The 27,344-nt window shown below is 41.0% G+C and overlaps 5 protein-coding genes, 1 non-coding gene and 1 pseudogene across 7 annotated transcripts; 4 read left to right on the top strand and 3 right to left on the bottom strand.

Annotated features, from left to right (window-relative positions):
* Positions 1 to 7,792: 7,792 nt before the first annotated feature.
* Positions 7,793 to 12,664, bottom strand: LOC116213806 (formin-like protein 5). The gene is made up of 6 exons (XM_031548883.1): positions 11,809 to 12,664; positions 10,719 to 11,448; positions 9,961 to 10,636; positions 9,665 to 9,867; positions 9,246 to 9,481; positions 7,793 to 9,154 (listed from the first exon to the last, which is right to left on the bottom strand). Exons 1-6 carry the CDS (start codon positions 11,959 to 11,961, stop codon positions 8,294 to 8,296), a joined length of 2,859 nt encoding a protein of 952 aa, XP_031404743.1. The 5' UTR covers positions 11,962 to 12,664; the 3' UTR covers positions 7,793 to 8,293.
* A 2,257-nt stretch (positions 12,665 to 14,921) lies between these two features.
* On the top strand, positions 14,922 to 16,352 carry LOC116213478 (21.7 kDa class VI heat shock protein). 2 transcript variants are annotated; one of them, XM_031548441.1, is made up of 3 exons: positions 14,922 to 15,270; positions 15,366 to 15,630; positions 16,065 to 16,352. In XM_031548441.1, the coding sequence occupies exons 1-3, from the start codon at positions 14,964 to 14,966 to the stop codon at positions 16,075 to 16,077; spliced, it is 585 nt and encodes a 194-aa protein (XP_031404301.1). In that variant the 5' UTR covers positions 14,922 to 14,963; the 3' UTR covers positions 16,078 to 16,352. The 2 variants fall into 2 exon arrangements, with proteins under 2 accessions (XP_031404301.1, XP_031404300.1); XM_031548440.1 differs by having other exon boundaries at positions 16,060 to 16,352.
* On the top strand, positions 15,927 to 15,999 carry TRNAA-AGC. Its single transcript has one exon. It is a non-coding gene; the product is annotated as a tRNA-Ala (tRNA).
* Positions 16,216 to 17,489, bottom strand: LOC116213481 (photosynthetic NDH subunit of lumenal location 3, chloroplastic). Its single transcript, XM_031548443.1, has 3 exons — positions 17,093 to 17,489; positions 16,536 to 16,822; positions 16,216 to 16,434 (listed from the first exon to the last, which is right to left on the bottom strand). The coding sequence occupies exons 1-3, from the start codon at positions 17,382 to 17,384 to the stop codon at positions 16,336 to 16,338; spliced, it is 678 nt and encodes a 225-aa protein (XP_031404303.1). The 5' UTR covers positions 17,385 to 17,489; the 3' UTR covers positions 16,216 to 16,335.
* A 671-nt stretch (positions 17,490 to 18,160) lies between these two features.
* Positions 18,161 to 20,773, top strand: LOC116213480 (transcription factor ILR3-like). Its single transcript, XM_031548442.1, has 5 exons — positions 18,161 to 18,474; positions 19,078 to 19,137; positions 19,747 to 19,824; positions 19,977 to 20,139; positions 20,288 to 20,773. Exons 1-5 carry the CDS (start codon positions 18,338 to 18,340, stop codon positions 20,555 to 20,557), a joined length of 708 nt encoding a protein of 235 aa, XP_031404302.1. The 5' UTR covers positions 18,161 to 18,337; the 3' UTR covers positions 20,558 to 20,773.
* Positions 20,774 to 21,028: 255 nt separating this feature from the next.
* Positions 21,029 to 22,431, top strand: LOC116213477. Its single transcript, XM_031548439.1, has one exon. The coding sequence runs from the start codon at positions 21,160 to 21,162 to the stop codon at positions 22,138 to 22,140; it is 981 nt and encodes a 326-aa protein (XP_031404299.1). The 5' UTR covers positions 21,029 to 21,159; the 3' UTR covers positions 22,141 to 22,431.
* Positions 22,432 to 23,082: 651 nt separating this feature from the next.
* LOC116215627 lies at positions 23,083 to 26,131 on the bottom strand (annotated as a pseudogene).
* Positions 26,132 to 27,344: the final 1,213 nt, after the last annotated feature.

The following is a 27,344-nucleotide window of genomic DNA, read 5'->3' as shown; positions in this document are numbered from 1 at the left end:
ATCAGAAGATTTAATCGCATTTTTCCTGCCTGCGGATGTTTCAACAGAAACTTTGGATTTGTCACAGTCATCTTCCCCCACCCTATTGTCATCCCCTTGGGCTACCAAAGAACCACTCAGGGCAGCTGCTGAAGATGAATCTGCTGCCCCTCAGTTCATCTCGAACTGAACTTCTTCATTCTTTTCCTCGACAGTTAAGGAGCATTGAATTTTTCGTTGCATCACAAGCTGTCCAATGCTCCGATATGCCGGCAAGTGCATCAGACAGCTTGCGATACGCTCACCGGTCAGGATCCAAGAAAATTAAACTCTGGTTCAATTAAGCGATCAGAGAATGCTGAGCATGAAATATTCCAGTATGCTGCAGTATTTCTTCATTCTACTTCAGATGGTAAAAAATTATCAACAAATAATCTTCTGAGGAAAAAAATAAAGGCAACAAATAAACCTGGAGACCCCGAGTCACCTAACTACTCGTGCACAATGTCGGTCATTAATCCCAATGTCCAGTGCCCAATGAGGCCTCTATCGATCCAAACCTATAACAACTGAGTTCTCGAGTTCTCGAGCCAATGAGCTCGGTTTCATATGAAGAGGCTGTGGGCTGTCTCTTTGGAGCAAAGGCCGTTTCTCCTTTTTGAGCACATACATGGTCCCTGCTTTGAATCGAATCTCACTCAACTCTCATCATCAGAACTGGAATCACTCATCCACCATTCTTGGATTGCAGGGGAAGAGATGCTGGCGGATATCAGGAAGCCGCTTGCCAAGAGTCGGAAACCAATGGAATCAAAGCAAGCCTGCTCTCTTTCTTCTCCGGCTTCGCTGCTGTCGGAGGCACGTCCCTCACCTCTTTTCTTTACACCATATCCAACATGATCACGTTAACTTTTGAGTTGAGGAGGGAATGAGAGTTTGGTCGTTCTTTAGGCCTGTACTTTGGGAAGGTGAAGTTATAGCTTGGCTAGGGAACAAAATACTGGTAGTGATTGATGTGAATATCGGGCATCTTCGAACTTCTTAATACGAAGTTCTTCATTCTAATCGTGATTTTGCAAATGATCCCATCCCATTTCTTCTTGTTTTGATATGATATGATTAATGTTAGCATTGCCAGTTTCAAGAATCAGTCAATCAAATGTGTTCTAAAGAAACTCTTTCCCAAAAATTTGGTTTCAGATCCAAACAAAGTAAGGTTTTGAAACATTATATGTTGCCGGAAAACTTATTCATTGCAGGAAACCAAGATTTTGATATCGAACTTGTCGAAAATGAAGTCGAGAAGTCAGGAAACATTCAAGAAAGGTGACCCATTGTCGAGATTTTCCGTACAAAGATACCTGAAATCTGCAAGAGGAGACTCGATTTTCTATCTGTACAGAAACGGTTATAGAACTAACTGATGCCTGAGATTTCTTGTACCAAGACACCTAAGATCTGCAAGAGAGATCTTCGATTTTCTATCTGTACACCAAATGGGGGGGGGGGGGGGGGGGGGGGGAGACCTAACCAATACTAGCCAATCACTCGTGCTTCTTCATCAGGTTTAGATACATTATCTGTTGCTGGAAAACCAATTCATTACAGGAAAGTAAAATTTTGATATCTAACTTGTTGAAAATGAAGTCCAAGAGTCGAGAACCATTCAAGAACAGTGACCCGTTGTTTGAGATTTTTCCGTACAAAGATACCTGAAATCTGCAAGAAAAGACTCAATTTTCTACCTGAAATTTGCAAGAGAGGACTCGATTTTCTACCCATACACCAATGGTCGTGGACCTAACTGATGTTTTCTATGTATCAATAGGCTTCGACCTAACTGATACCTAGCCGATCAGTTGTTCGATTTCATCAGGAAATCCACGTACGACTTTGCCACTTCTGGATCTATGTCTTTGATCACATCAAGCAGAGAGTCCATCTCCCTCCCGACTTCTGCAGCCCGCTTGTGAATGACCCTCAGCCAGGCCATAATCTCTTTTGCCCGCTCTTTGGTTATCTCCTCTGCCTTGACTTTCCACGAACATTCCACGGCCTTCTCCAAGAACTTCTCAACCTTGAGCAGCAGAGCATTCAAACCTTCATCTTCCGAATCTGGGGCAGGACGGTCTTGCTCTGGACTCTCACCTGCGTTCAAGATTCTTGACAGCTCACTCCTCTTTTCCTTGAGAATGTGGAGAGCTTGCCGACAACACAATCTCAGGGAGCTAAGCACTGGAGGGAGCACAGCGCTGTTTGTTGAAGAAGAGCTTCCCGAAGCTGCTGCTGAAGACGAATTCTCCATGGTTTCGTCAGACAACCTCGCTGAGCCTAGCACCGGTGGGGCTGCAGCGCGGTCTCTTGAAGAAGAGCTTCCTGAATTTGCTGCTGAAGACGAATTCTCCATGGTTTCACTGTCGTCTTCCGGGTTTCGGGTTTTTCCTTTCACAAGCTAATAGAGTGGGAGAGGGAGAGGGATAGAGAGGGAGGGCGGGAAATTTAAAGGGATGGTTTCTCAGTGGCAGTTGAAAGTAACTAACTTGATGATGATCTTGTTAACTAATTTAAATGGTGCTGAGAAATTCTGATGTCATGTACATATGATTTCATTCGTGCCTCTTGACAATGAGATGTCGTATGCGTATTAGAACTTCTATTGGCGATAAATGAAGTTAATTTTACAAATTTAGGATAGCAAACAGCAGAATACAACTACCACATGATAGATCAATTTGTTCGTGGTCTCGACAATATTGACTAACTTGCACTGTGCGTGAAAGCACCGAACCTCCCTGAAGATAAAAAAGACGATCAAGAAGAAAGACATCAAATTTTGTCCAAGTTCGTAATGATCAATGCAAATATAATCATTATGCAGCTGGAAAATTGATTAATCACTGAAGGAAAAAAGTAATGCATTTGATGAAGCAAGAGAGAGAATACCATAGGCTGATTACATTTTCGATATGGAATCACTTGTGAAGTTGATGTTGCGTTGTCAACTTTCAATCGAATCAATAACATGTAATCAAGATGCGAAGAAACTTTTGGTGCCTAAGCTACTAACTTTAGCCCTCCTCCACGAGCAAAACTCTCACATCTTTGCTTAACTAACTCAAGATTGCTTATTTTAAAAAATTGACAGAACTTTTGAAACCATTTTTGAATTTACTGATTTTTCAAAATGGATAGTTGATGTGACAATGAAAAAGACTTTTGAGATAATTGAGTAATAATTTTTTATTTTTTATTTATACTTTTTGATATTTCCCCTGAAAACAGGAGATATTTTATTAAGTTGTACATAACAAAGTTTTAACTTTTTTTTTTGGGTAATAACAGAGTTCAACATTATTACTTCTAAAACCCCTTTAGAATTTGATGATTTTTCAAAACGGATAGGCAATGAGATAATAGAAGAGAGTTTTGAGGTAATTGATTAGTGATTTTCTTTACAAATTATTATTAGTATTATTATTATTTTGATATTTAGTTTGAAACTAGAAATGATTTTAGTAATTTGCATATAATAATAAAGTTTAACTTTACGGCTTTTGAACCCTTTAATATTTGTTGATTTTTGAAAATGCATAGTGGATAAGATAATGGAAGATATTTTTGAGGGGATTGAATAATTCTTTTATAGTTATTATATTTTATTAGATATTTTCCTTAGAAAAGGAGATATTTTAGTAATTTGTATATATAAAAAAAGTTTAACTTTAGAAAATATTGTGGCGGTTATAATGAGAATTTTCGCCTTAAGTAATTGTCTACAAGAAGTATAAGATCATACACTAAAACGTGCAGCAGGTTTGGTCGAGTAAGAAATGCTTAAAAGTACATGAGATTACATTAATGTGAAATGAGGAACACAACATATGAAGGAAACTTCCTAAAAAAGGGAGAATGTAATAAAAGTGATTAAAGACATATCAGGGACCTAATTAGTAACTCAATCTACTAAGATCTTTTGATTTTGAGATATTGCATTTACACTATTGATCATGAGTCATGTCAGATCTAACATTTCCATCGGAATAATTGGGGAAGAGATAATTAAAGCAGAGCCAATATGTGTTGGAGCTTCACTATTGCAAATGTTCTCTGTATCAATAAATTTTTACGATCATTTTCAGACAGTTCGTCTATAATATTTTACAATTGAATATATATTTTCTTTAAGCACTAACCAATGCCAAAATGAAATTCATCAAAAGAAAATGAAAATATAGCACTATCCACATTAATCTTATTCTTCTTCGAGATTCAATTTGTCTAAAATTGAAGCCGATGAATTTGACCGTTAGAGTGCTTGAACCATCTTTGTCCCTACAAAGATAGTCATTAAATGCATCGTTCCAACTATCAGGGTTAAAAACAAGAAACTAAGGCCGAAATCGAATGGGGAGGAAGAGAGGAGGTCGTCGATGAGCGGGTTTTTAGGGTTTTTAGAATTTGGGAGGCGGCATTGAGCCCCACCGGTCGAAAAAAAAAAAAGCCCCCAAACCTCTTCCTAGCTCCATTTGTCGATTTTTTTTTTCTTTTTGATTCAGCACAAGCTGAGTCTCCATGTCTCAAGCACGTATAAAGGAATAGTCCCCCAAAACCAAAAGAATCGTCTCTTGTCCTGGCACAATGAGCAAATTCCTGTCCCAACGACCCTATGATGATGCAATCTAAGCTCGTTGGTCACTAGACTCCCATGCTTAGTAGCCAAAGAAAATTACGGACACGAACATTGGTCATTAGCTCCTTTTTTTTTATTATTATTCGCGATTGCTTTCCAAATGCATTGATAGGAAATGAGGTTGAACAAAAGAAACAAATCCAATGGGTCGGTCTCAGATAAAAAACTTTGGGCTAAAACACCAGGTGGACCTTTTAACAGATCATAAGAAATTAAATTGGGCTTTTGATTTGAGAAATCCCAAAATATACTTATTAAAAAAGGCAAACGAGTCTTTGGTTGCTAGAGTTTACGTAGCTAGGTCTCCAGGCCGAGAGGATGAATTGAGGATGATGTTTGCCTAACGTGCAATAATTAATTAATAACTGTCTAGACCCACCCACGAATAGGTGTAGAATGTAGGCACGTATCATTTTGGGCATTAATTTGATCTTGTGATGGATGGATGAGTGCCTTAATGTGTGCGTGATAATTGGCTTAAGACTCACTCTGTTTGATAATAAGCTTGTTAATGAGTGAAATGTCTACTTACCGAAAAAAAATAACTTACTGAAAAATGAGTGAAATGTCTTGACAAAGGGAAAGCATGTTTGAATTGTTCTTGTTTAAATAGTTAATTAATATATCTGGACGTCAGAGTAAGAACTAGTTTTCTGTGCATTGCACGAGTTCATTATCTTATACTTACTATTTCTTATAATTATTCACATTTTAACAATATCTTCTCATTATAAAAAGGTAAATAATTAATTTAAAATTTAGACAATAAGTTTCAATAACAGTATTTAATTTTGCAACCAAAAATTAAACTAAAAACCAAAAAATCACCACACTGATGCAACCAAAATCAATGTCATTGTCAAATTCACTACACTGAAATATGTCATTGTCAAACCAATTCAAACCAATGCCCTCGGCAAGTGCAGATTAGTAGATTAAGTAGGGGATAATTTTTTGACCATCTAGATTCTAACACAATTTAAATAGTGCAGCATTTTGGAATGTTTTGTGTTCAGCATCTATGATCGCTCGATTGAACTCAAATGTCTACCCGTTCTTGGATCCTGATGTACAAAAAATATCATAAGCTCTCTCATGCACTTGCAGGCAACATATGAATGCTCGTATAATAATATTCAGTTGCACACAAAAAATTAAACTGAAAACAAAAAATTCACCACATTGATGCAACCAAAACCAATGTCATTGTCATACTCATCACACTGAAATATGTCATTGTCATTGTCTCTAATGTCATTCTCAGGTTCTTGCTACTGAAGTCCAACATGATGGTGAGTCGGATGTTGCTGCTCAAACTAGTCAGAATTTTCATGTTCCTGCCACTGAAGTCCAGCACGAAGTTGCTCCTGCTATAAGAAAGACTATCCCCTTTTTACATTATTTTTGTGTTTTTTATGTCTCAAATTGTTGTTTATGTTTCTGCTATTGGATACCTACTGGTCCTCCTCAAATTGTTGTCGACCCAAATGTTCGCCTACCACCTTCAGGTGCTAACCAACCTCCTCTATCTGAAAGTTCTAATGTACCTATCCTTACAACTTATGAACGAGTGAAGGGGTCCCTTTGTACAGTATGTACGGGATCTGGGCAAGGTGGACAAAAAAAAAAGTGCCGATTTTGTTACCACAAGTGGAATACCATAATTTGATTCGGTATGTTGTCCACTTGATAGGAAACGACGATGTTGTGAGCTATGTTAATGTTCCTGCACAATTTAAGAGTCAAGTTGAAGATGCGGAAGAGGGTTTGAAGAAGGGTTTATACAAGAAGGTAAAATCGAATACTGTAACTGTTAGTTGATATGGAAGATAGAATAAATAGTGCATTTTAGAGATTTTTTGTTCAGCATCTTGTGATCGCTCGATTGAACTCAAAGCTATCTCATGCACTTGCAGGCAACATATGAATGCTCGTATAACAGTATTCATTTTTTCAACAAAAAATTGAACTAAAAACCAAAACTTCACCACATTGATGCAACCAACCAATGTCATTGTCAAATTCACCATACTGAAATATGTCATTGTCATTGTCACCAATGTCATTCTCAGCTTCCTGCTACAGAAGTCCAGCGTGATGGTGGGTCAGACGCCGCTCAGACTGGTCAGACTTTTCTCATGTTTGTGCTACTGAAGTCTAGAATGAAGTTGCTAAAGACTACCTCGTTTTTTACATTGTTTTGCGTTTTTTTATTTCTCAAATTGATGTTTATGTTTCTGCTACTGGATTCCTACTGGTACTCGTCAAATTGCTGTCGACCCAAATGTTCACCTACCCCCTCCAAGTGTTAACCTACCTCCTCTACTTGAAAGTTATGATGTACCTATCCTTGCAACAACGAGTGAAGGGTCCCTTTGTACAGTATGTATGTGATCTGGGCAAGGTGGACAAAAGAAAAATGTGCCGATTTTGTTACCACAGGTGGCTACCTGATAGGAAACGGCAATGTTGTTAACTATGTTAGTATTCCTGCACAATTTAAGAGTCAAGCTGAAGATGCGGAAGAGGGCTTGAAGAGGGGTTTATACAAGAAGGAAAAAGGGGGTGGAAGGTAAAATTGAATACTATAACTGTTAGTTGAGATGAAAGATTAAAATTGAGTCTTTGAATTTCGGAGTTTCTCTGTTAAGCTTTTGAAGTGATTGATCTGCACTTGCCTAGGGCATTGGTTTGAAAATGACATATTTCAGTGTGGTGAAATTTGACAAAGACATTGGTTTTGGTTACATCAATGTGGTGAATTTTTGGTTGCAAAAGTGAATATTGTTATATGAGCATTCATATGTTGCCTGCAAGTGCATGAGACAGCTTATGATATTTTCATTCGAGTTCAATCGAGCAATCACAGGATGCAAAACACAAAACATTCCAAAATGCCGCGCAACTTATTCTACATTAAAATCTAGATGGTAAAAAATCATCCCTTCCTTATTCTCCTCATCTGCACTTGCCCAGGGCATTGGTTTGAATTGATTTTGGCAATGACATATTTCAATGCGGTGAATTTGACAATGACACTTTGATTACATCAGTATAGTGTATTTTTGGTTTTTAGTTTAATTTTTTGTTGCAAAACTGAATACTGTTATTTGAGCATTCATATTGCCAGCAATTGCATCAGACAACTTATGATATTTTAGTACATCGGGATCTGAGAATGGTTAGACATTCGAGTTCAATCGAGCGATCACAGAATGTTGAACACAAAACACTCCAAAATGCTGCACTACTATTCTACTATAGAATCTAGTTGGTAAAAAATTATCCCTACTTATTCTACTTTAGAATCTAGATGGTAAAAAATTATCAACAAATAATTTCTTCCCAGAGAAAAATTGAAGGCAAAAATAAATAGGAGGACCCCGAATCACCTAACTTACTAGTGCACAAAGTCGGGCAGTAAAACCATCGTTCACTGCCCCATGAGGCCTTCGATCCCAAACTGTAAAACACCGAGTTCTCGAGCCAATGAGCTTTGTTTCCTCCTTGAAGGATGCTGTGGGCTCTCTCCTTGGATCTGACCTTTGAATAGATTGGAGCTCAAGGCCTGAAGTCAGATTCCTTTTTCCATGCACATGGCTTCCGCATTCAATTGGATCTCGCTCAACTCTCATCATCGGAGCTGGAATCACTGAAACGCCGCTCCTGGATTGCAGGGAAGAGACGCTGGCGGAGATCAGGGGAAGCAGCTTGCCGTGAGTCAGAGACTGACGGAGTCGAAGCAGGCCCATTTTCTTTCTTCTGTGGCTTCACAGGCCTCCGAGGCGCGTTGCTCACCTCTTTGCACACCTTTTCCAACATGATCAAGAAATCTCTAACTATCACGAACAATCTCAACCCCTCGTCCTTCCCTGCGTTCCCGTGGAAGTAGTCACCTGTGCTCTTCACAAGAGCCATTATCCTCTTCTCTTCCTCCAGCAACCACGTGACGTCAATTTCTGCATTCTGCACAAAGCTCTTCAGAGCTTTGTGGAACCCACTTTCTTCTTCCAAATTCTTCATATCAGTACTCAGGAAATTCCGGGTTTTCAACAGAGCATGGCCCAACTTTGCTACGGTGCCCGTTAATGTATCAGCATCAATAGCAGCTGCCTTCTTCACGTTCTCGAGCTCTCCTCCCAAGCCCGAAACAGCCTGAAGCCCAAGGCTTCGGTAGTACTCTTCTGTTTCATTAGGAGCGTCCTCAAGGAGATCGTCTGATTTAAAACTCGATAAGCTTGAGCTTTCTCGAGCAACACGAACAGCTCTTACGCCTTCTGATCGGATTATCTCTTGAACAACAAAGTGCAGCAGAGTGGTCTTTCCATCAGTACCTTTCACGTCTGAGAGTTTCAAAAGTGTGTCGAGCTTAAAAGCCTGTGCTCCGCCTCGAAATGTTCCATCATTCATTCTGTTCCCTGTCTTAAGGACTGCTTCAAGGAGCTTCAGGAATAGCCTGCTGTTTCTGAGTTCCTTGCATGCCACCTTCAATCAAAGTTAAGAGAGATTCCATCAAATACTTATTCTGAGGTAGAGAAAACTGTGACGGCAAAAGAAAGCAGCCCAGAGTTCATACCTCCAGAGTCTCGAAAGACTCTTTGGTGGATGTAACCTCCTCTTGAAGAGTGCTCATTAAGAGTAATGCTTCTATCCGTTTGAAAGCAAATGGAATGCCAACGAGAGTTTTAAGAAACCGATCAGCAGGTCCCAGTTGAGAAAGTTCGCCATTGTAGAGCCTGAGCTTTAGTTCTTCATCAGCTGTTGGGGTCATCTTCAGCAAAGTCTGAACAAACTCTGTTGGGAGCTCATTTCCTGAGATTCCGAAAGAAACTTCACAATAAGTTCCAGAGCAATGACAGCCCGCACGGGACATGAAAATTACATAAAAATGCAACTTGTTTGCTTGCTGTGAAGCCGAAAACAATCTTCTTCTCTAATCTCCAAGCACTCAACATAATCAATGCAGCATGCACTCAACAGTCAAGAGAGCGATACCTTCATGAAGTGCATCACAGACTTCTTCAATTGTCACATTCAGCGCTCGCAAAAGGATTGCAAGATTCTGTGCCTTTTTAGGATCAATAATCTGCACAAATGGAGATGCAGAATCCTGTGAAGATGAGTCCTTCCTATTATTAGTTTTGCCTTTATCAGGGGCTGCATACCCAAATAGGCTTTCAATCATCTCTTCATTAAACCTAAAAAATCAAAACAAAAATTAGTTCTCACTGCAGCATATAAAAAACACGAAGAATTTGCAAATAACACAAGCAGGTAAAACTGTAACTTACTGGAACGATCCTGATTTAATCTGATGCCAGACCATAGAATGATCAGGGTTCGCAAGAACTTTATCCCAGAAGAATGGCTTCAATTTGGTTTTTGGGGCATCGTCGTCATCCTCCGATGAAACTCCTCCCCCCGGTGTCTTTGGAGCAACAGGTAGAGGGCGAGCAATCTTCGAACCTCCTCCTGGAGGTTGAGGTGGCCTAGGAGCGGAAGGGCCACTGCTCTTCGGTGGTGGCGGTGGTGGGGGTCCTGGTTTGGGTCCACCACGTGCAGGTGGTGGAGGAGGTGGTGGTCCAGGCGGTTTAGCGGCCACATTTGCGGCGACTGGTTTCGGTCCAGGTGGAGGAGGCGGTGGGGGAGGACCGCTCTTTGTGGGCGGCTTAGGGGGAGCCGGTGGCTCATGAGGGAGAGGATCGGCCCTACCTGGGGGTGGCTTTAGAAAACCAGTATTCGAAGCCATCCTTCCTGGAGGTGGCTTTAATGGTGGAAAAGCGGAGACCTGTCCATTCCCATTTGCATGCGGTGACTCAAAGGACTCCCACCCTAATGCGATGCCCAATGTGGAGCCACCCACACCAGCAGTGACTCCTCCATCAGAAGCTTTAGAAGGAATATTTTCATTGGACTTCTCTTCCTTGATCGAATTCATATAACCACCATAGGGCTTATATGAAGAACCTGCAAAATCAGTTAGAAAGAAGCTTAAAGAGTGTCAAAAACAACGGATGAGAAAAGTGTGTAAGTGTTTTCATCTTATTACCAACAGAGTAGTCAGTCATGCTCAGGCTGAGAAGGGGCCTCTCATCATTTTGACCGCGGCGTGATCTGCCCCTACAAACTTTGTTGTAGCATAGGAACAGTAATGTTGCAAGGAGAAATGTGACTGAAGCCGTAACAATGACTGCGATTAGAATCGCTCTTTTGTTGCTATCTTCCTTACTGCTCTGTGCATTTGATCTGGCACCTTGACCCGAAGAAGAATTTTTTTGGCTCACACTAGCTTTTGGGCTCAGCGCATCAGAGCTCGGCGGGAAAAACGGCTTCTTTGGAGTTGGAGGAGGTGGGGGAGACTCTGGATCTAGGGAATGGGAAGGAGATGGGCTTGAACCAGGTGACTCAACAGTCCCTGGTTCCAGTGCTCTGGCAACTCCTTTTGGTGGTGAAGCTGCCAATGACCGCCTACGAGTATCGAACCTAGAAGACACGGACTCGAGATACTCAGAGTACCAATGGTTAGGGACAACCTCATCTCCAGAAACATGAAATGGAAGGCTATTCCTTCTCAAACAATCCACAATGTTGATCTTCAACTCGGGGTGCACAGCATTCAGAAATTCCCGGATATTTCCTTTCGAAAATGACACACATTCGTATCTGTCACTATCGCTCCTACTGTTGGGCACTTTGTGTGGAAAGCATAGATCAAGGTCTTCAATGGTGTCCCTTAGACGAACCAACTCTGCCCTACAATTGACCCACAGCAGCTCTGCCTGCAATCAGAATACATATAATATGCTTATTATTTTCCAGCAACTCACTCGATATATCTAGTCCCCAACTTCACATGTAACTTTCAGATAAATCAATCCCCTAGCCATAATAAAAGAAACTATACCGGAAATCAAACTCCAATCCTCAAACAGAAAAACAATGACTTCAAAGCTACATGCTAATGCGCATTACAGAGTCGAGAACAACAACGATGAAGGCCCGGCTAAATATAACAAATCAATCTTTAACCGTGAATTATATGCAACCCCGATATGACTCCAACTCCACCTACTTTATTACCCAAAAACTGACTATGCAGACTTATTAGACATCGGAACTGACGATGTAGGATTCCATACCGTGTCCTGGTCAATCTTGAGAGAAGCCCAATCAAGTATATAGTCCGAAGGCACTTCCTCCAACCTCGCGACCGACGGGCAGAGTAGAGTAACCAGGAAGATGAGACAGCCCACTCCTCTGAGACATTTCTGCTTCTGGATCATTTTTAGCATACACTATCCTTTTCATCTGATAAATGCCTCAGAACCTCACAGTATCAGAGCACAAACCTCCTCAGGCTCTCATCACCCGAAATGGCAGACAAGCTCTAATCCTGCAACCTCCTCCCAGGCTCACTCTCAACTTATGTAAACCTCAGATATCCTCAAATCTCAGGGCCCAAATTGACTCCACAAACGGAAATCGACCAAAAAAGCAATCTTGCAATCAAAATCCGAGGAAACAACCAAAACCCAGAATTAATCTTCAATCTTCCGTGGAAGCGACAGAACGATGAATCTGATCAACCGAAAATATGGGAAGACTACGTCGCCCAGGTGAACCACCACCGAATGTCACAGGAGCTTCCACCGCAATTGGCAGTCGGAGCCGTGGCACCCCTTATCGCGGTTTTGGATGAAATTTCTTGAATCGCCAAATGTGAAAAAGGAACCCTCCCCCATCCAAAGCTCGAAGCCTTCCCCCAATGGGTCTCCAATTTTGACTAGATCTAATCAAGAAAACTCAAGCTTCGGAAACGCTAGCTGTTACGTAGAAAAGGGCAATCGAAGGTGGTATTGACCCATTACACAGCTGGGGTTATAGGAGAAAGGGGACAATTCCTGCTTTGACATGGTTTCGTACGAAAGCTACCAAAAAGATCAAGCCTCGTCGATCCCCCCACCCTCTTTTTTTTTTTAAGGGAATTTATTTAAAATTTAAAAATGAAAAAAATTTGAAAAACAGAACAAAGAGAAAGAGAAGATTCCTTAAGAGGCAATCACAGTGACGGCAACACGGTCTTACACGTTTCGTCAGGCGGGGGAAGTCAATGCGCTATCGCGCTTCTACCTTCACCGACGGAAGCTGGATATCATTATTTCCCAAAACAAATATTTTCTGAAAATTATATTCACAGAGAGTTTGCAAAAATTAAGGAAAAATAATAATTTTGTTAATTACTGAGTTATATCTTTAAATCACTAGCAAATAGAATCCGCAAATCCAAATTGCTATCGAACCGGTTAAAAAAAAATCGGAATTGTTATCTAACAAAAAAGAAGTTCGAAATTTGCAAGAAATTTCAATGTGCGTAGATTCAGAATTAATTGTTTTTGATGGTTTTTTTCATTGTCAACCTGGTATCAAAAAGCCCAATTGGATCCGACTAATCCAATCGAGTTGGATCGGCTCACGGTAAAGCTCTCCTAAGGATAATTTTTTGCATCATAAGGTTTCGAACTCGAAACTTTATTTAAGCGAATCAAGTACTGAACTGCTTGAACCAATCCATGTTGGAATTTAATGATTTTTTTTGGGCGAATTCAGAATAATTGTTATGTAACCAAAAGAACATTAATTGTGTTAATAACCGTTTTTTTTTTTCAAATAAATCTAGAGAAGTACGAGGGCTAACAAACTTGCCATTTTGGACGGCAACGGACATTTCTCCCACTTGATCAACTCATGATTCATAGACGTACAAGCAATTCCCGAATTTTTTTATGTACTTTAAGAAAAGCAAATAAGGAAATAAATTTAGTCCAACCAATTGACTTGTTCATAAGCCCAAAACGGATCATGTACAAGATAAATGTGTATCCAATTGCAACTTTGGAAGGGGCATTCATAAGTCATCAACTGGAACCATCCGCGGGCAACATTTATTGGCCCTACATTAATTAATTGACCCACATATGACTTAATCGAACTTTCTTATATTCAAATTGTATTATTTTTCTCACGGTATTTGTTTTCACAATTTGTTTCCTTATGATGATTTCGATTACACGACTAAGCCTCATGGTCCCGTCCAATATAACGGAGTGACACGGGAGTCGAATAAAGCAACGCAAGACTATATATAACAATGTCGTTGAATTGCATTCCTTTGCATTTCAATGTACCAAAATATAGCTTTAGTATTTCATCTTAATAATTTATATATAAGCTTTTTAGGCCCAAAGTAATATTTCATACATTCATTGCATGCTAGCCCATAGATCAAGGGACTGCTGCGGGGCCCAAATGGGATCTGGGCCCTAGAAAAAATTTCGACTCATTGGGCAGATAAGCTGGTCCATTTTCTATGGGACTGCTTCTGGAAGTACTGAGTCCGTCCGTCGTCCGGTGCTAAGCACGGCATTACATGAACGAGGGTCGGCTCTGATACTGCCAGGAAGGTGCGGGACGTATAATAGTGAAATACATATAACGTTGAATTTGTCCCGTTGAATAATTGAGATCCAATCGACTCGTCTAACTGAAGTTCTATGTTTCTATTCCGACATATAAGAATGATGCTAGGTGCTGATAGTCTTCCTAATGGAGATCAATCGAGTACATAACCCGAATCGGTATGAATATCTTGATGTATGCATAAATTGTACTGTTGTTGAAATATGGCAGACCATGAAGCTTCATATTCCTTTCGAGATTCCAGTAAGTGGTGTGATATATGAAAAAGGAGATGTCTTTTAAATCTTGACAGATGACACCATATTCAACCCAGAAGTATTCTTTTCATACAGCTTTCCGACTAAAGTGTCTCTGACTTTTTTTTTTTTTTGGCGCAGTTTCGTCGTGAATCAACATGTCAGTAAATCGATTAGAAAGTTCCGAAACAACCAGATTGAAGCATCAGTTGGGGCAGCAACTCTTTAGTTTGAAGTATAGTTTCATGTTACATTAAACTAGGAAGTCTGAAAACTGCATAAGATCAAGCTGATTTCGAGTTTGAGTATAGCTTCCTGTTGTTTGAGGTTGTTTTCTTGATTTTCTGGAGTCGAATCTAACATGCCTAATGCCGATCACGAGTTTTTCTGACCCAATGACAGAAGGCATGAGAAAAAAGGAGAAATATTCCTCTAAGCTTTACAGCAATCCATATATTCCCATGGAATTTCTTCTCTGCAATACACACCGCAACCTGTCACTTTCCGGATTGCTCGCTATAAAATTCAGTGAAATCTTCCATTTTTTTCTCCGAAAGGAATATTTCATTTGTTCGAGAAACATGAGCAGTCTCCGGCAGCTCAGCATCAAAACTGAAGATCATGCTCCGCAGAAGTGGAGCGTGTCGTTGAAGGAAGATGTGTTCAAGAGGTTCATCTCTCAGGGCAGCCCATTTGTGGTTAGGATCTTCGGGGAGGGGTCGTTATTTAGTCCTTTGTTGTTCGGGAAATTCTTTGATCCATCTGATGCGTTCCCCTTGTGGGAGTTTGAGTCAGGCATACTGTTATTGAGTCTCCGGAGCAGCGGGAAGACCAGCGTTGATTGGTTTCAGTCAGACCATGAGTATGTACTAAAAGCGGAAATCCCAGGTAAGTCCTTTTCCCTCAAAGTTCCATCATTCATTACCTTGATAAGATTATGAACACTACTGTGATGCTTAATAGGATTTACGTGTTTAAAATAGGAGCATGGGAAAACAACGTTCAAGTTTATGTCGACAACGGGAAGGTAGTCGAGATAACCGGGCAGTGGAGGCAGCATAGAGAGCTGAACGTCAAGGATTGGAGGTGTGGGAACTGGTGGGAATACGGGTATGTGCGGAGGCTTGAGCTGCCGGAAGATGCAGACTGGAAAAATATCGAGGCGAGGCTGAACAGCGAGAAGAACATAGAACTCAGGATTCCAAAGAAAGGTCCATCATGCGAGGAAAAAAATGGAAGCTCAAACGGGTCGGACTGACTCAATCTAACATCATATTTTTATGTTGACAGAGCCTTATATCTGATGAAAACGCATAAAACATAGAAGTTAAGGCTTGATGTTCTATTTGTCTCGATCCATCCAATATGTAAGCTCAATTAGTTTCGATTTTTAATCGAGAGCTCTACTTCGAGTCGGAAATTTTCAACAGCTTGTTGCTGAGACGGAGATTTTTACTCGGAAAAGTTGTGAATAAGATCAATAGGGAAACTAGCATTGGGCTATAATAGTATTGGAACTAGATTGACAAACCTAGCTAAATATGGGGGATGTAGCTCAGATGGTAGAGCGCTCGCTTAGCATGCGAGAGGTACGGGGATCGATACCCCGCATCTCCATTTTCATTGATGTTTGCCGAATTTTTGACCTTTTTCTTTCCCGGTTTTTCTTTTTGTCAGGACAGGGAACGGAACTAAGAGGGAAGTCGCTGCAATCAAGTGCTCTTGATTGCTAAAATATGCTGCAATCAAGTTTTTGTTAAGTTCATATCGACTTCGACATCGTGTGGTGGTCAACGTTTAAAGACCGTTCATGAATGGATGGACTCTAGCAGCTGAGAGTTGTTCTGTGGAAAACTACGCAAGAAACTGCATACCGAAACAAACCCCAACTGGGGATGTCATGTTACATATAAATGATCTTGTCCTGATCAGACCCGAAAACATATCACGAGTCTATGCCATTCTGTTCATGACTTCCTGGAGAATAACAGTTGTGCCCTCGTAACATGACTGTGTCGCAGACAGGTCTTTCCTCTTCACGGCATCTTCGAGCTGCCAAAACAGTTCCAAGAACCAATACATGATTTAATTCAGTGATGAGAAAGCAACCGGTGCTACTTCTGCAATTGGTTCCGATTTTGAGGTTAGTGTACCTTCTCGATGCTGTCGAACAGATTATTGGCGAGATCAGTCAGGGGCTGCTTATCGGCGACGGGAGCAGCGGAGATCACTTTATCGAAATCGTAATACATGGAAGTGCCCTTAAGTCTCAGGTACTTCCTCACATAGTTCCAAGCATCTTTCCCTATCAAATCCCCCAGAGCGAGCAGATCGAATGCATATTTCTTCAGCCTGTACATGCTCCCTTTGACTCCGATGTTTGCTATGTATATCCCACTCCTCACGAACGATCTAGTGCCCGTCTTCTCATTTGCAATCTCTGACAGTTCAATCATGTTAGGAAAGTGCCAATGCAACAATACAAATATGCATGTAGACACTTATCGAACTTGTTAGTATGTGTATCTCTTTTCCATCGAACTTGGCCATTCCACCAAGATCTAATCCCGTAATCAGACGACTCATGAAACAGATGGAAAGTTATCGGAACTACTCTCTGGAAAAATATCAAATTGCAATCTGTCTATGAAGCATATCGGATGGCATGAGACTTCATGTTAGTTAGAGAAGGGTTAGTTAGATAACTCACTGTTGAAGACTGGAGGAACCGGGATAGGCCCAGTGATCCAGTACCCGTTATCCTCGGCCCGAGCAACTCCATTCCCGAAACTTCCAAAGAGAGCTATCGAGGCTGCTGCTAGTCCCAGTGCCGCCCCTCTTCTCAAACTCTGCAGTGAGCCTTGCTCTTCAAAGTCCTCTGCTTTCCTGCTCGCAATTTGGAGTCTCTTTGGCCTCATTCGGGTCCTCTGCAAGTTGCTGAGCTTCGGGATAGCTGCGGGAAGTGTCTCGGAGACGCCATACACATTCGCTAGACGAGCCATTGGATATGGAAATGGATCAGTCAGTGTCAAAAGCTTACTGCGTGAGCTTCTTCATCTTTCGTACCTGCAGGACTCTAACGACCACCGAAGCTATATCCTCTTTGAGGATGTTTCTCTGTCCATTAATTTTCCTTTATTTATTTTTTTAATCTAAATATTGGACTCCATTTTTTTTATTGGTAATATTCGACTCCATAAGTAAGAAACAAGTTGTAATTTTTTGAAATAATTTCTATGAATGATAATTTGAGTAAAATTAGCATCAAATTTTGGGTATTGCCCATTGCCCTTCTGACACTTCCAAGGGTCACCAGTCACAAGTTCCTATCAATTAAATATTGTGGACACAACCTTCACCATTGGACATGATGCCGATGCTCCTTCACCTTTGAGGAAGGGCATAATATCCATAAAGAGAAAAAAATGCCCACCAAATCCGATCTGACCATGAAAATAATTGAGATTCTCGATCGTAAATAACTATCTAAAATAGTAACATAAAGAATTTCAGAATAATTGATAGATTAAAAGAGAATTTCTTTTGTTTGCGTTATCATCATAGATTCATAATTATGTTGCAATATTATTATCATAATTAATTAACTATTGTTAACCTGTTTTTTATACATTAGAAAATTTTGAAGACCCAATTTGCTAATGCAATTTGCAAGTGGTCTAAAAAAGCTTGACCCGTTAACCTGTTTAATGGGTCGACCCGAACCCGAGTTGCGCCGCCAGCTGCCACCAAACTGCCCCTCCATGCCCCGCGTCGGCCCCAGCCTCACATGCTCTCTCACCTCAACAATCATCAATCATTTCTCTCTCCCCTGCGGAAATTTTCTCTCTCTTCATCACGTCCGACGGTTCTCTCGATCCTCCTCTCCCCAGTCCGTTCACCAGGAAAGCTGCAGTTACCGGCGGGACCCGACCGTGCCCTCGATTTCCCGGCATAGATGGTTTCCCAGGAGAACAGCAATTGGCTCTTCGATTACGGCCTGATTGAGGACATCCCTGTCCCCGACGGGAACTTCCAGGTCCATAATTCTGGGTTCTCGTGGCCTCAGCCCTTGAATGTGGGTTCTAACGCGAGGTACTTTCCACTGTCTTGCACAATTTAACATTTTTAGTTGTCACCTGTCTGTTTCAGTAGATTAGGGTTTCTGTACTCAACTGAAATGAGAGGGCTTTTGGTATTTGGTGCTGTCTTTTTTCTCTCTAATGCTCGATTTCTGCATGTGGAGTGTCGAGCTGATTGTCTTGTTCCTTTGGTTAATATGTTTCTTATTGACCAGTCGGGTCGTCGGTTTTAGCTCAAAATTGAACTCCTTTTTGGTGATGCGTGATAAGTGAACCACATCGTCAGGCAAAGTAATATCGGGCATTTCTGTCTTTTATCTGAGGGAGCTCAGGGCGGTGCAATTTGCTGTTTTGCTGGTTGCACTTAATTAGGATATAGGATAACTCAAATTGTGTACAAAGGAAAGAGTCCGACTTTTTCAATATTGCAATGCGTATTTCAAATTGCTTCCGATTGCTACTTCTGAGGCGGTTTCCTATGAAATAGGGATGTTAATAATGTATCTTCCGTGTAAGAGAAATAATATGTACTATTTGAGTACTCTTGCCATTGACACAGATATAACTTGCTTTCGTCTTAATTACTTTCTTGGTTTTTGCTGCATGTGATGCTTAGTGTGGAAATTGATGGATCATTCGGAGATTCAGATGGTGTTAAGGAAAACCCCAAAAAGCGGTATGTCAAATTTTGTTTTTTGCCCATCTCATTCATTAAACTTTGCTTGTTTTCTTGTAAACTGGTTGTGGAGGTTATCTGAGGACTGGATTAGTTGTACAGGGATGGCTAGAGAATTATCTAGATTTTTGGGAATTTTCTCGTGACAATTATTTTGATTTGTGCAACAACTGTGCTGTCAAATGTATTTGGGTAGGACGTCACTTTTTACCATATCTCTGTTCTACAAGTCTGACTTTCTGTACTGCTTTTGGATCTATGGACGTTCCGTTTACAACATGATGATAATTTTCTTGACTTTGTGCCATTGGTTGGCTGCTTTTTACCATCTCTCTGTTCTACTAGTGTGACTTATAAATTTATACAAGTTTCGTTTACAACATGATGATAAGTTTTACGATTTTGTGCCATTGGTTGGTGGTAGACATAGAAAGAGTGACACAGTCCCTTTAGTCATATGTTTGTAGATAATTGGCAGACCCAAAGTGCATTTTGTACTGTCTCACTAATTACAGGGACCTTTTACTTAGTAATGCTGCAGTGAAAAGTTGACTAAGGTAGCCTTACGTTGATCTTTCTCCTATTTCTTTGAATGAGCTGTTGCTGCAGGTTGAGATCTGAATCGTGTGGTGCAACTAGCTCTAAGGCATGTAGAGAGAAGCTACGCAGAGATAGATTAAATGACAAGTATGTACTCTCTCTCTCTCTCTCTCTCTCCCCCCCCTCTCTCCAACCCCCCTCTTCTTGCTATTGATAGGCCCAGGCAAATCCAACTAACCGCACCCATGGGTTGCCTGCAAACATGTTGAACATCTCTATCCTCATTGCATGATTACTAGGTTTCTTGAATTGGGAGCTATACTGGAACCTGGAAGACCTCCGAAAACAGACAAGGCTGCTATCTTGATTGAAGCCGTTCGCATGGTGACTCAATTGCGTGGCGAAGCCCAGAAGTTGAAAGACTCAAATTCAAGTCTCCAGGAGAAAATCAAGGAGTTAAAAGTGAGTCTCTTCTTTTAAATTGTCATTATTAACTGTTGTAGATGTGAATACCTGGTATGATTGTCTCCAGAATTATGTTTCCTTCCACTGGGTTATGTTATTATTAGATAATTCTTTACCTTGCTGCGAAATCTGTTTGACCATATAGGCTGAGAAGAACGAACTGCGTGATGAGAAGCAAAGGCTAAAAGCAGAGAAAGAGAAGTTGGAACAGCAACTCAAGACTGTCAACACTCAGCCCACATTTGTACCCCCGCCTCCTGCCATTCCTGCTGCTTTTGCCGCACCTCATGGGCAAGCCCCAGGCAACAAATTGGTTCCTTTCATCAGCTACCCAGGAGTTGCTATGTGGCAGTTCATGCCTCCTGCTTCTGTAGACACCTCGCAGGATCATGTCCTCCGCCCACCTGTTGCTTGAGTTCGGGAAAACCTTCCAGAGCTTTGGGCTTGCAATTCCTCTGCTCGAAGCTCATTTCTTTTACCATTGTTGACTCAGTTAGCTTTTTTCTTCCTGTCTTTGCTAGTTTGTGTTGGTGGCTGAAAAAGACAGTACTGCAGACTTAACTATGGACTCTCTATGTAGTTCACGTGTAAATCTAAATAAGTTGATTATCGAGTTTCTTCTTCTTTCGTACTTCATTTTTCGTCTACGCTTTACCTCACGAAGTGCTCCTTCGGCCACACCAACGCGGAAGAAACTGACACGGGAGTTGCAAGCGGTGAGCCTTTTAGGCTTCGGAATAACTTGAAACCTGGCATCGAGTGGTTGAATTTCGTTCGACTTTGACTTTTGTTCGACTGGACTGCCTTGTGAAGAGCATGTTACTCGAATCAGCCCATGAGAGGAAGAAAGTAAAGGAACCAATAATTTATCATATCCTCTGTTTTACCATTCGACAATATAATCTGAAATTTATCGACAAAGCAGACATGCAACCTTATCCTCATCGTCAATGGAAGTTTTAATGGTCCTGCCTGAGCCTGCGAGAGGCGTCGACTGTTCCACCGTTGAACTCGAAAATGGCGTCCAACCTTCTCAGACTTCAGACTCGGACCATAACGCACAAACATCCCTCAACTCCATTGTCAACTAGCTCAAGGGTCTCTCATCTTGCTCCCTCTTTCAAGTTTCCTGCCCATCAGCTTCATTCCCATGTCATCTTCCCTATCCACTCCTCTCTGTCTTCTTCAAACCCACCGGCCTCGAAGGAAGAAGCCATCCTTCAAGCGAAAACCTGCCTCTCAACCACCCTAGAGAAGCCCCTTAACAACCCGAAGCTCACCGGCAAGCTCAAGAAACTCAAGCAGCCCAGGTTCCAGGTTGAGATCCCGGTCATCGATGACTCACCTGACTCGCTCTCCGGGCTCGCCGCCGAAGTTTTCCGTGACCTGCCCATCAAGAGGAAAGGCTCACCTGTCAAGGTTCTGTTGCTGTGGCCAAACCGGGAAGCAGCAGAAAACGCCTCCAAGTCGATCTCATCGAGCAAGATTGTGATCAGCCATGTGGACATATCATCTATTCTCGATGATGGTGATCCGAGGATGTTGGGCTCTGGTGACGTGGCAGTGTTCTTGGCACCGGAATCTTCCCAGATTGTGGTTATAAAGACAATTACTGAAGCTCTATACCCGAAGCCGGTCGTGCTATTCAACCCGAGGTGGGTTTTCGAGGAAGAGGAGAGCTTCGGGGAGATGGGCGGCTTCGTGGGTTCGTTCGAGGTGATATATTCATTCATGGGCTTGGAGGTGAAAGGGATCTTGAGCAAGAGGAAAGGGGTGGTTTTCAAGTGTGTGAGGGATGGAGTGTTGAGTGGGGAAAGGTGGGCTGTTCTTGTCGAAGAAGAAGGCGGGGAGTTGAAGGTCATCTCAAGGTTCAAGTCTCGGCCATCCATTGGTGAAGTCGAGAGCGTGCTGTATAACTTGATGGCCATCAATTCTCCGATCACAAAGTCCGCAAAGTTGTTGAGAGATTTGGTCTCAAATGTTACCGGGAAGAAGTAAACCTATTAGGATGTTATTCTTCTGTTTTTCAGCTGCACTGATTGCTCATATGAATGAAAGGTTGAAACTTTGAGCTAATTGTCAATCTCATTCTGCTGAATTGAGAGTATTTCTCGAAGTTGTCTAAAACTGAAGGGAGTTTTTAATCATGCTGAATAAGTTTCTCTATCTTCATACATTCAGCATTGCATTATTTCGAACAATTTCTAAGTGTTCCACTTTCTAGGGATAAATCCGAGTGTAGGGATTGAAAGATTTACATGAGCCTGCAGCTGTTCTCTTTTTTATGTACAGTCAGTATCTCGGGTCTTGAACTCAAAAATCGAGAAATATCTCTTCCGTTTCTCTTGCCATGTACAAGTCCGCCTTCTCGTTGCTTCGGCAAGGTCGAAGTCGATCTGTTCTCATTATCAGTTTCTAAGTTGCTTTAATGTGGCAGCCTTTGATGAACTTGAGAAATTCACGTACTTGACCCACAAGGTTCGAACATATGCTGACATGCATTCTTGAGCTAAGCTTTCGCCCTGCAATTGAAGTGGATGACACCAGCTCTCTAAGCAAAGTCAGTGTTTTCTTGATACCCAAGGCATAAGATTTGCCAAAAGGGATCAATAACATGTACCTGACAATGTAAAGGATATTAGACTCGACCCATTGGCAGTTTCCCGATTGCCACAAGCTCAGGTCTAATATCAAGTTAGGCAGAGTTTATTTTGAGGGTTAGTAAGATTATTTATCAAAAATTTTGCGGTTACTGTTGTATCGATCTTTGCATATATCTGATATTCACCGGTTCGAGCTAGCGGTAGTAATTGAGGCTTCTATTGGCCTTACTCTAATAGGTGAGAAGACAAGGTTTGGGCAGAAATTGAGAAGAGCATCTACATGATTCATCTCTATCTCCGAAAATGCAAAACTCATAGCACAATTTCCTAAAATCTCAAGTCTCTTGTCCGTGAATGACATCAGTATATTGTACGCCAAAGACAACTCTGCGAACTCTTTGCCGGAAAACGGTCAAATTCACTGAAATTTGACACAACTGAACAAGATGATTCATTACTGAAACAATTAAACCAAATGCTTCCGAAGAGCAAGATTCCTAAGTCTAGAAAGCAATTATCACAACTGAACTGAAGTTTGTGATACAACTAAGGTGTAATTCAGGGAAGAATTAGCGGTTGTTGTTGAACGTGAACTGCAACACTGCAGACATTCTCTGAGGGTGACTTGGCTGCTTGGTTCGCAGGTGGAAGGGGGGGGCAGGGCCTCCAATCAGTCTCATCTCCCAACTCCATGAGTTCGATCCCCTTCGCCATCAAACTGGCCCTTATCTGATCGCTCTTTGTGAATTCCTTGTTTTTCCTTGCTAGAGCTCTCTTCCGAATAAGCTTTTCGAGGTCAGCTTGCTCCAACTCTGCTCTCCTAAGTGCCTTTTTCTTCAACTCCTCAAGAACCTGCCGGATCACATCATAACCAAAGAAAGGATATTAGTCAATTTGTTCCTTTCACTGCAACAGAACCAGGAAGCTTGTTCCTCTGGGATTTTGAAAGTTCTCCGACTTTATGAAAAGCAATGGAAACAGGAAAAATGTAGTGGAAGACTATACTAATTTGGCATATCTTTTCGATCCTTAAAAGCAAGGGAAATAGGGAAGTCCATGTGCTTAAGAAGGTATTTCTGATTGTTGCAATGGATAAAACAGAACAGCTGAACTGGAAGAGTTGCGCATCAAAATTGACTTACCCGTTCATAAGTGAGAGGCAGGACCGAGAGCACGAGGAAGCCTAAAATTCCAAGAATCCCCTTAACTTGTGCCTCGATCTAAGACAAGGACCGCGCTACTACATTTAAAAAATGCTGCTGCATCTGCTTGTGCTTCTTAAGGGTGTTAAAGTTGTTGTTCATGAACTTCAAGGCATCGTGAAATGCCCTACTGAGTACATGAGAAATGTTGAGGTCATCCGACATTTTATCATAGAACTCCCTCCAGACCTCGCTTGTGCACTCCTGAGCCTCATCATTCGGTTGCTCGGTACTTTCTATTTCTTGCTTAAACGATAACAAAGCATCTTCCCGGTCTTTCAATATCTACCAGTAAAGACACTTAAAAGCTTTAAGGAAAGTGATCTCACGTAATACAGTGCAAAAGGGCAGGCTTTATTTAGAAATACATCGAGATGATCACACACATTACTTAAGATATATATGTCCTGAAATCGTACATGGACACCTCTACTGCAGCACACAAATTATACATGGCATTTTTATCTCGAATTTAGTAGATAACCTGATATATGTTGTAAATAGCATCGGATGAGACTTCCAACTGCAGGTCGGAATAGTTAAGAGGAGATCGATACTGCGCACTTACCAAGAAGTGTCTCAGAGCCAATGGATGATATTTGTCTCAGAGCCAATGGATGATATCTCTCAGTAATCTACAAGGCGGAACAGAATGATGATATAAAGTTAGGGAATATTATATCAATCAATCAACTGGAGAAATAAGTCTATTCACTACCATAACGAATGGTGATGGCATCCTTGTCAGATTTTGACATTTTCTGATTGTTTACGCTGACGAGACCTTTGTGCATCCAGTAATTGATCCTGGCCTCCGGGCATGCAGCACAGCTCTGGGCTATCTCATTCTCGTGGTGAGGGAAGCTCAAGTCGCTTTCTCCCCCGTGGATATCAAACTTGTGGGAGAGGTGATGGTTACTCATCGCGCTGCACTCTATGTGCCAGCCGGGCCTGCCTGGACCTCTCGGGCTCTCCCATCTGATCGGCTCACCAGGCTTTTCAGGCTGGGGGGCGCGGGAAAAAATCACACAACGTACATTATTACAACAGACAATGACACGAACCACCCAACTTTGACACATTGAAGACCTACATATATAATAAAGCAAGCATTAATAGTTCGGTGTTACCTTCCATAAAACAAAATCTGCTTGGTTCCGTTTTCAGGGGTCTTCTGCGATACGCTTACCAGCCCTATGATCGTCAACTCCCCGTCGTGAGAACTGCCCAGAGTTCGGGCTCTTATCAACAGAGAAGAGCACATCACCTCCTTCCAGTGTATAGGTAAAGCCATTGTCTATAATCTGCTGAATCATGTCCTTGATCTGTTCCATGTGGTCAGAAACACGAGGCTGGTGGTTGGGCGGAAGGCACTGCAGATCAGCCATATCCTTATTGCACGCTCAGCAAAATCGGTGACTTAGAGACGAGCGATCCTCCACCGGTTGCAATGGCTCAGTTAATTATCTGCAGGCATATAACTTAATTATTTGTTAATTGTTAAAACTTAAGAACATGAATTCCTCAAACATTACTGACTGACTTAGCCACAGAAAAGTAGTTAAAAGCAACAACTTTGAGTAGGGCCCGGCTCCACCTACCTTGTAATCGATATCGGTGAGGCTGCGGACCTAACTAACTTCATATTCCAAGTGTAGAAGGTACCTGCATCAAGCACATACCAACAACTATAAAATCAAACATCGTCCATGAAGTGAAGAAGCAGCACCAGGACAGAGGTTTTCCCAGTGAGGTACAGAAAAAGGGGCGGACCTATAGAGGAAGTCGAAAGCGATGGCGGCCGGGCGTAGCCAAGATGACTGAAGTCGTAGGTGGTGATCCCGCAGACATACATGCCGACCTTGCCCTCCACCAAGGGCTTCAGCACTTCCTTCTGCTGCGTCATTGAATTGTACAATCGAAGCTGCTCCCGGAGCTCAACGGCCAGTTTATTTTTCTTCTCCATCTTGACACCCCTTCCCTCCATTAATTACCGGCCCCTCTGAATGCTCTCGCATTGGAGAAGACACGGAGTGGGAGAGCTACGATGAGCGACCACCAACGTTGGTTCAACATAGCGTGTCTCAGCTTATTTTTCTTCTTCCCTTGGTCGTCACGTCATCGCTATGTATATATAAGTATCGGTTTCCTTGTGACTACTTCCTAACTAATAGGATGGTTAAAAAGTCCAAAATGTCATTTTTTATCAGATATTATACAATTTCAAAATAAAAAGATAAGTTGAAGTTTTTTTAATAATATTTTTGAATATTCTGATCATTTTTAGCATTAATGAATTGCAAATAAACTTTATATTTGTATTTCAAAAGATTTTGATTGGCTGTTGAACTGATATACTTGATATATGTATTTTAAAAGATTTTGTATGAAAAAAGTACTCACTTGATTCGATAGAGATTTGGTTTGGATCTTTTTAGAATATCTTGGTTTTGGATCTTTATACAATATTTATATACACTAGATCAGTGAATGAATTGATTTGATCATTTTCTTTGGTTCGAATGTTATAGTGATTGCAGGGAAAGAATAAAAAAAAAATTTACCGGTTCATATGGATACTCGGAACCTGTGGTATAATACAAGTTCCGGATATGATCCAATTATAAGATTTAATAGGGTAGGGTCTGGTTCCAAATTCTTGGAACCGGTCCTCTATAGAATAGAGTCTGGGTATCTTGAAAAATACAGAGTACTAGGACCCGCACACTCTTGATATTAGAATTTGTGAGGCAATGAATGTTGAGAATAAGTAATGAAGAGAAAGTCGAAAGTGTTAAAAAAAGTCATACTAATAGAGGACACTAAAAGTGTGCGAGTAAAAGGTACGAAAAGAAAAGTAGAAAGTCATGAAGCATACGAGTATTTTTTGGAATAAAAATTGAAGAAATGGGAAGTTTAGAATATAAACACGTGATTCATAGCGATGGAACAAATAATGTATGAATTTGTTTGGACAATAAACGTTAAAAACGAACATATGGTATAAAAAAATTTTAAAATTATAAATCGTTATCAAATAAAACATAAAAAATGAGGAATAAATAGAAGAAGCATGTATATATATAGTAAAAATGTGCGACCAAAAGTCACGAGCAAAAAAAATGCGAGGAAAAGTCACTAGGGCATAGAGGCATTTTTGAAATAATAAAAATTGAAGAAACTTATCATACTTTTATATATAATATAGATATAGATATATATAGTAAATGTGATCCTTTTATATAAAATGTGTTATAAATTGTTGAAAATAGTAATTTATAGTCAAGATTCATATAGTATTATATTGTGTCTTATGTTAACATTTAACCACATATACAATTGAAATTTTTTACAAAAGTTTATGTGTGAGAAAAAGCAAAAAACTGAAGAACTCACC

This window comes from Punica granatum, chromosome 7, assembly GCF_007655135.1.
Source record: "Punica granatum isolate Tunisia-2019 chromosome 7, ASM765513v2, whole genome shotgun sequence".
NCBI classification, from domain to species: domain Eukaryota; kingdom Viridiplantae; phylum Streptophyta; class Magnoliopsida; order Myrtales; family Lythraceae; genus Punica; species Punica granatum.
The sequence above is the reverse complement of the archived record's forward strand: the minus strand, read 5'-3'. Positions and strand labels throughout refer to the sequence as shown.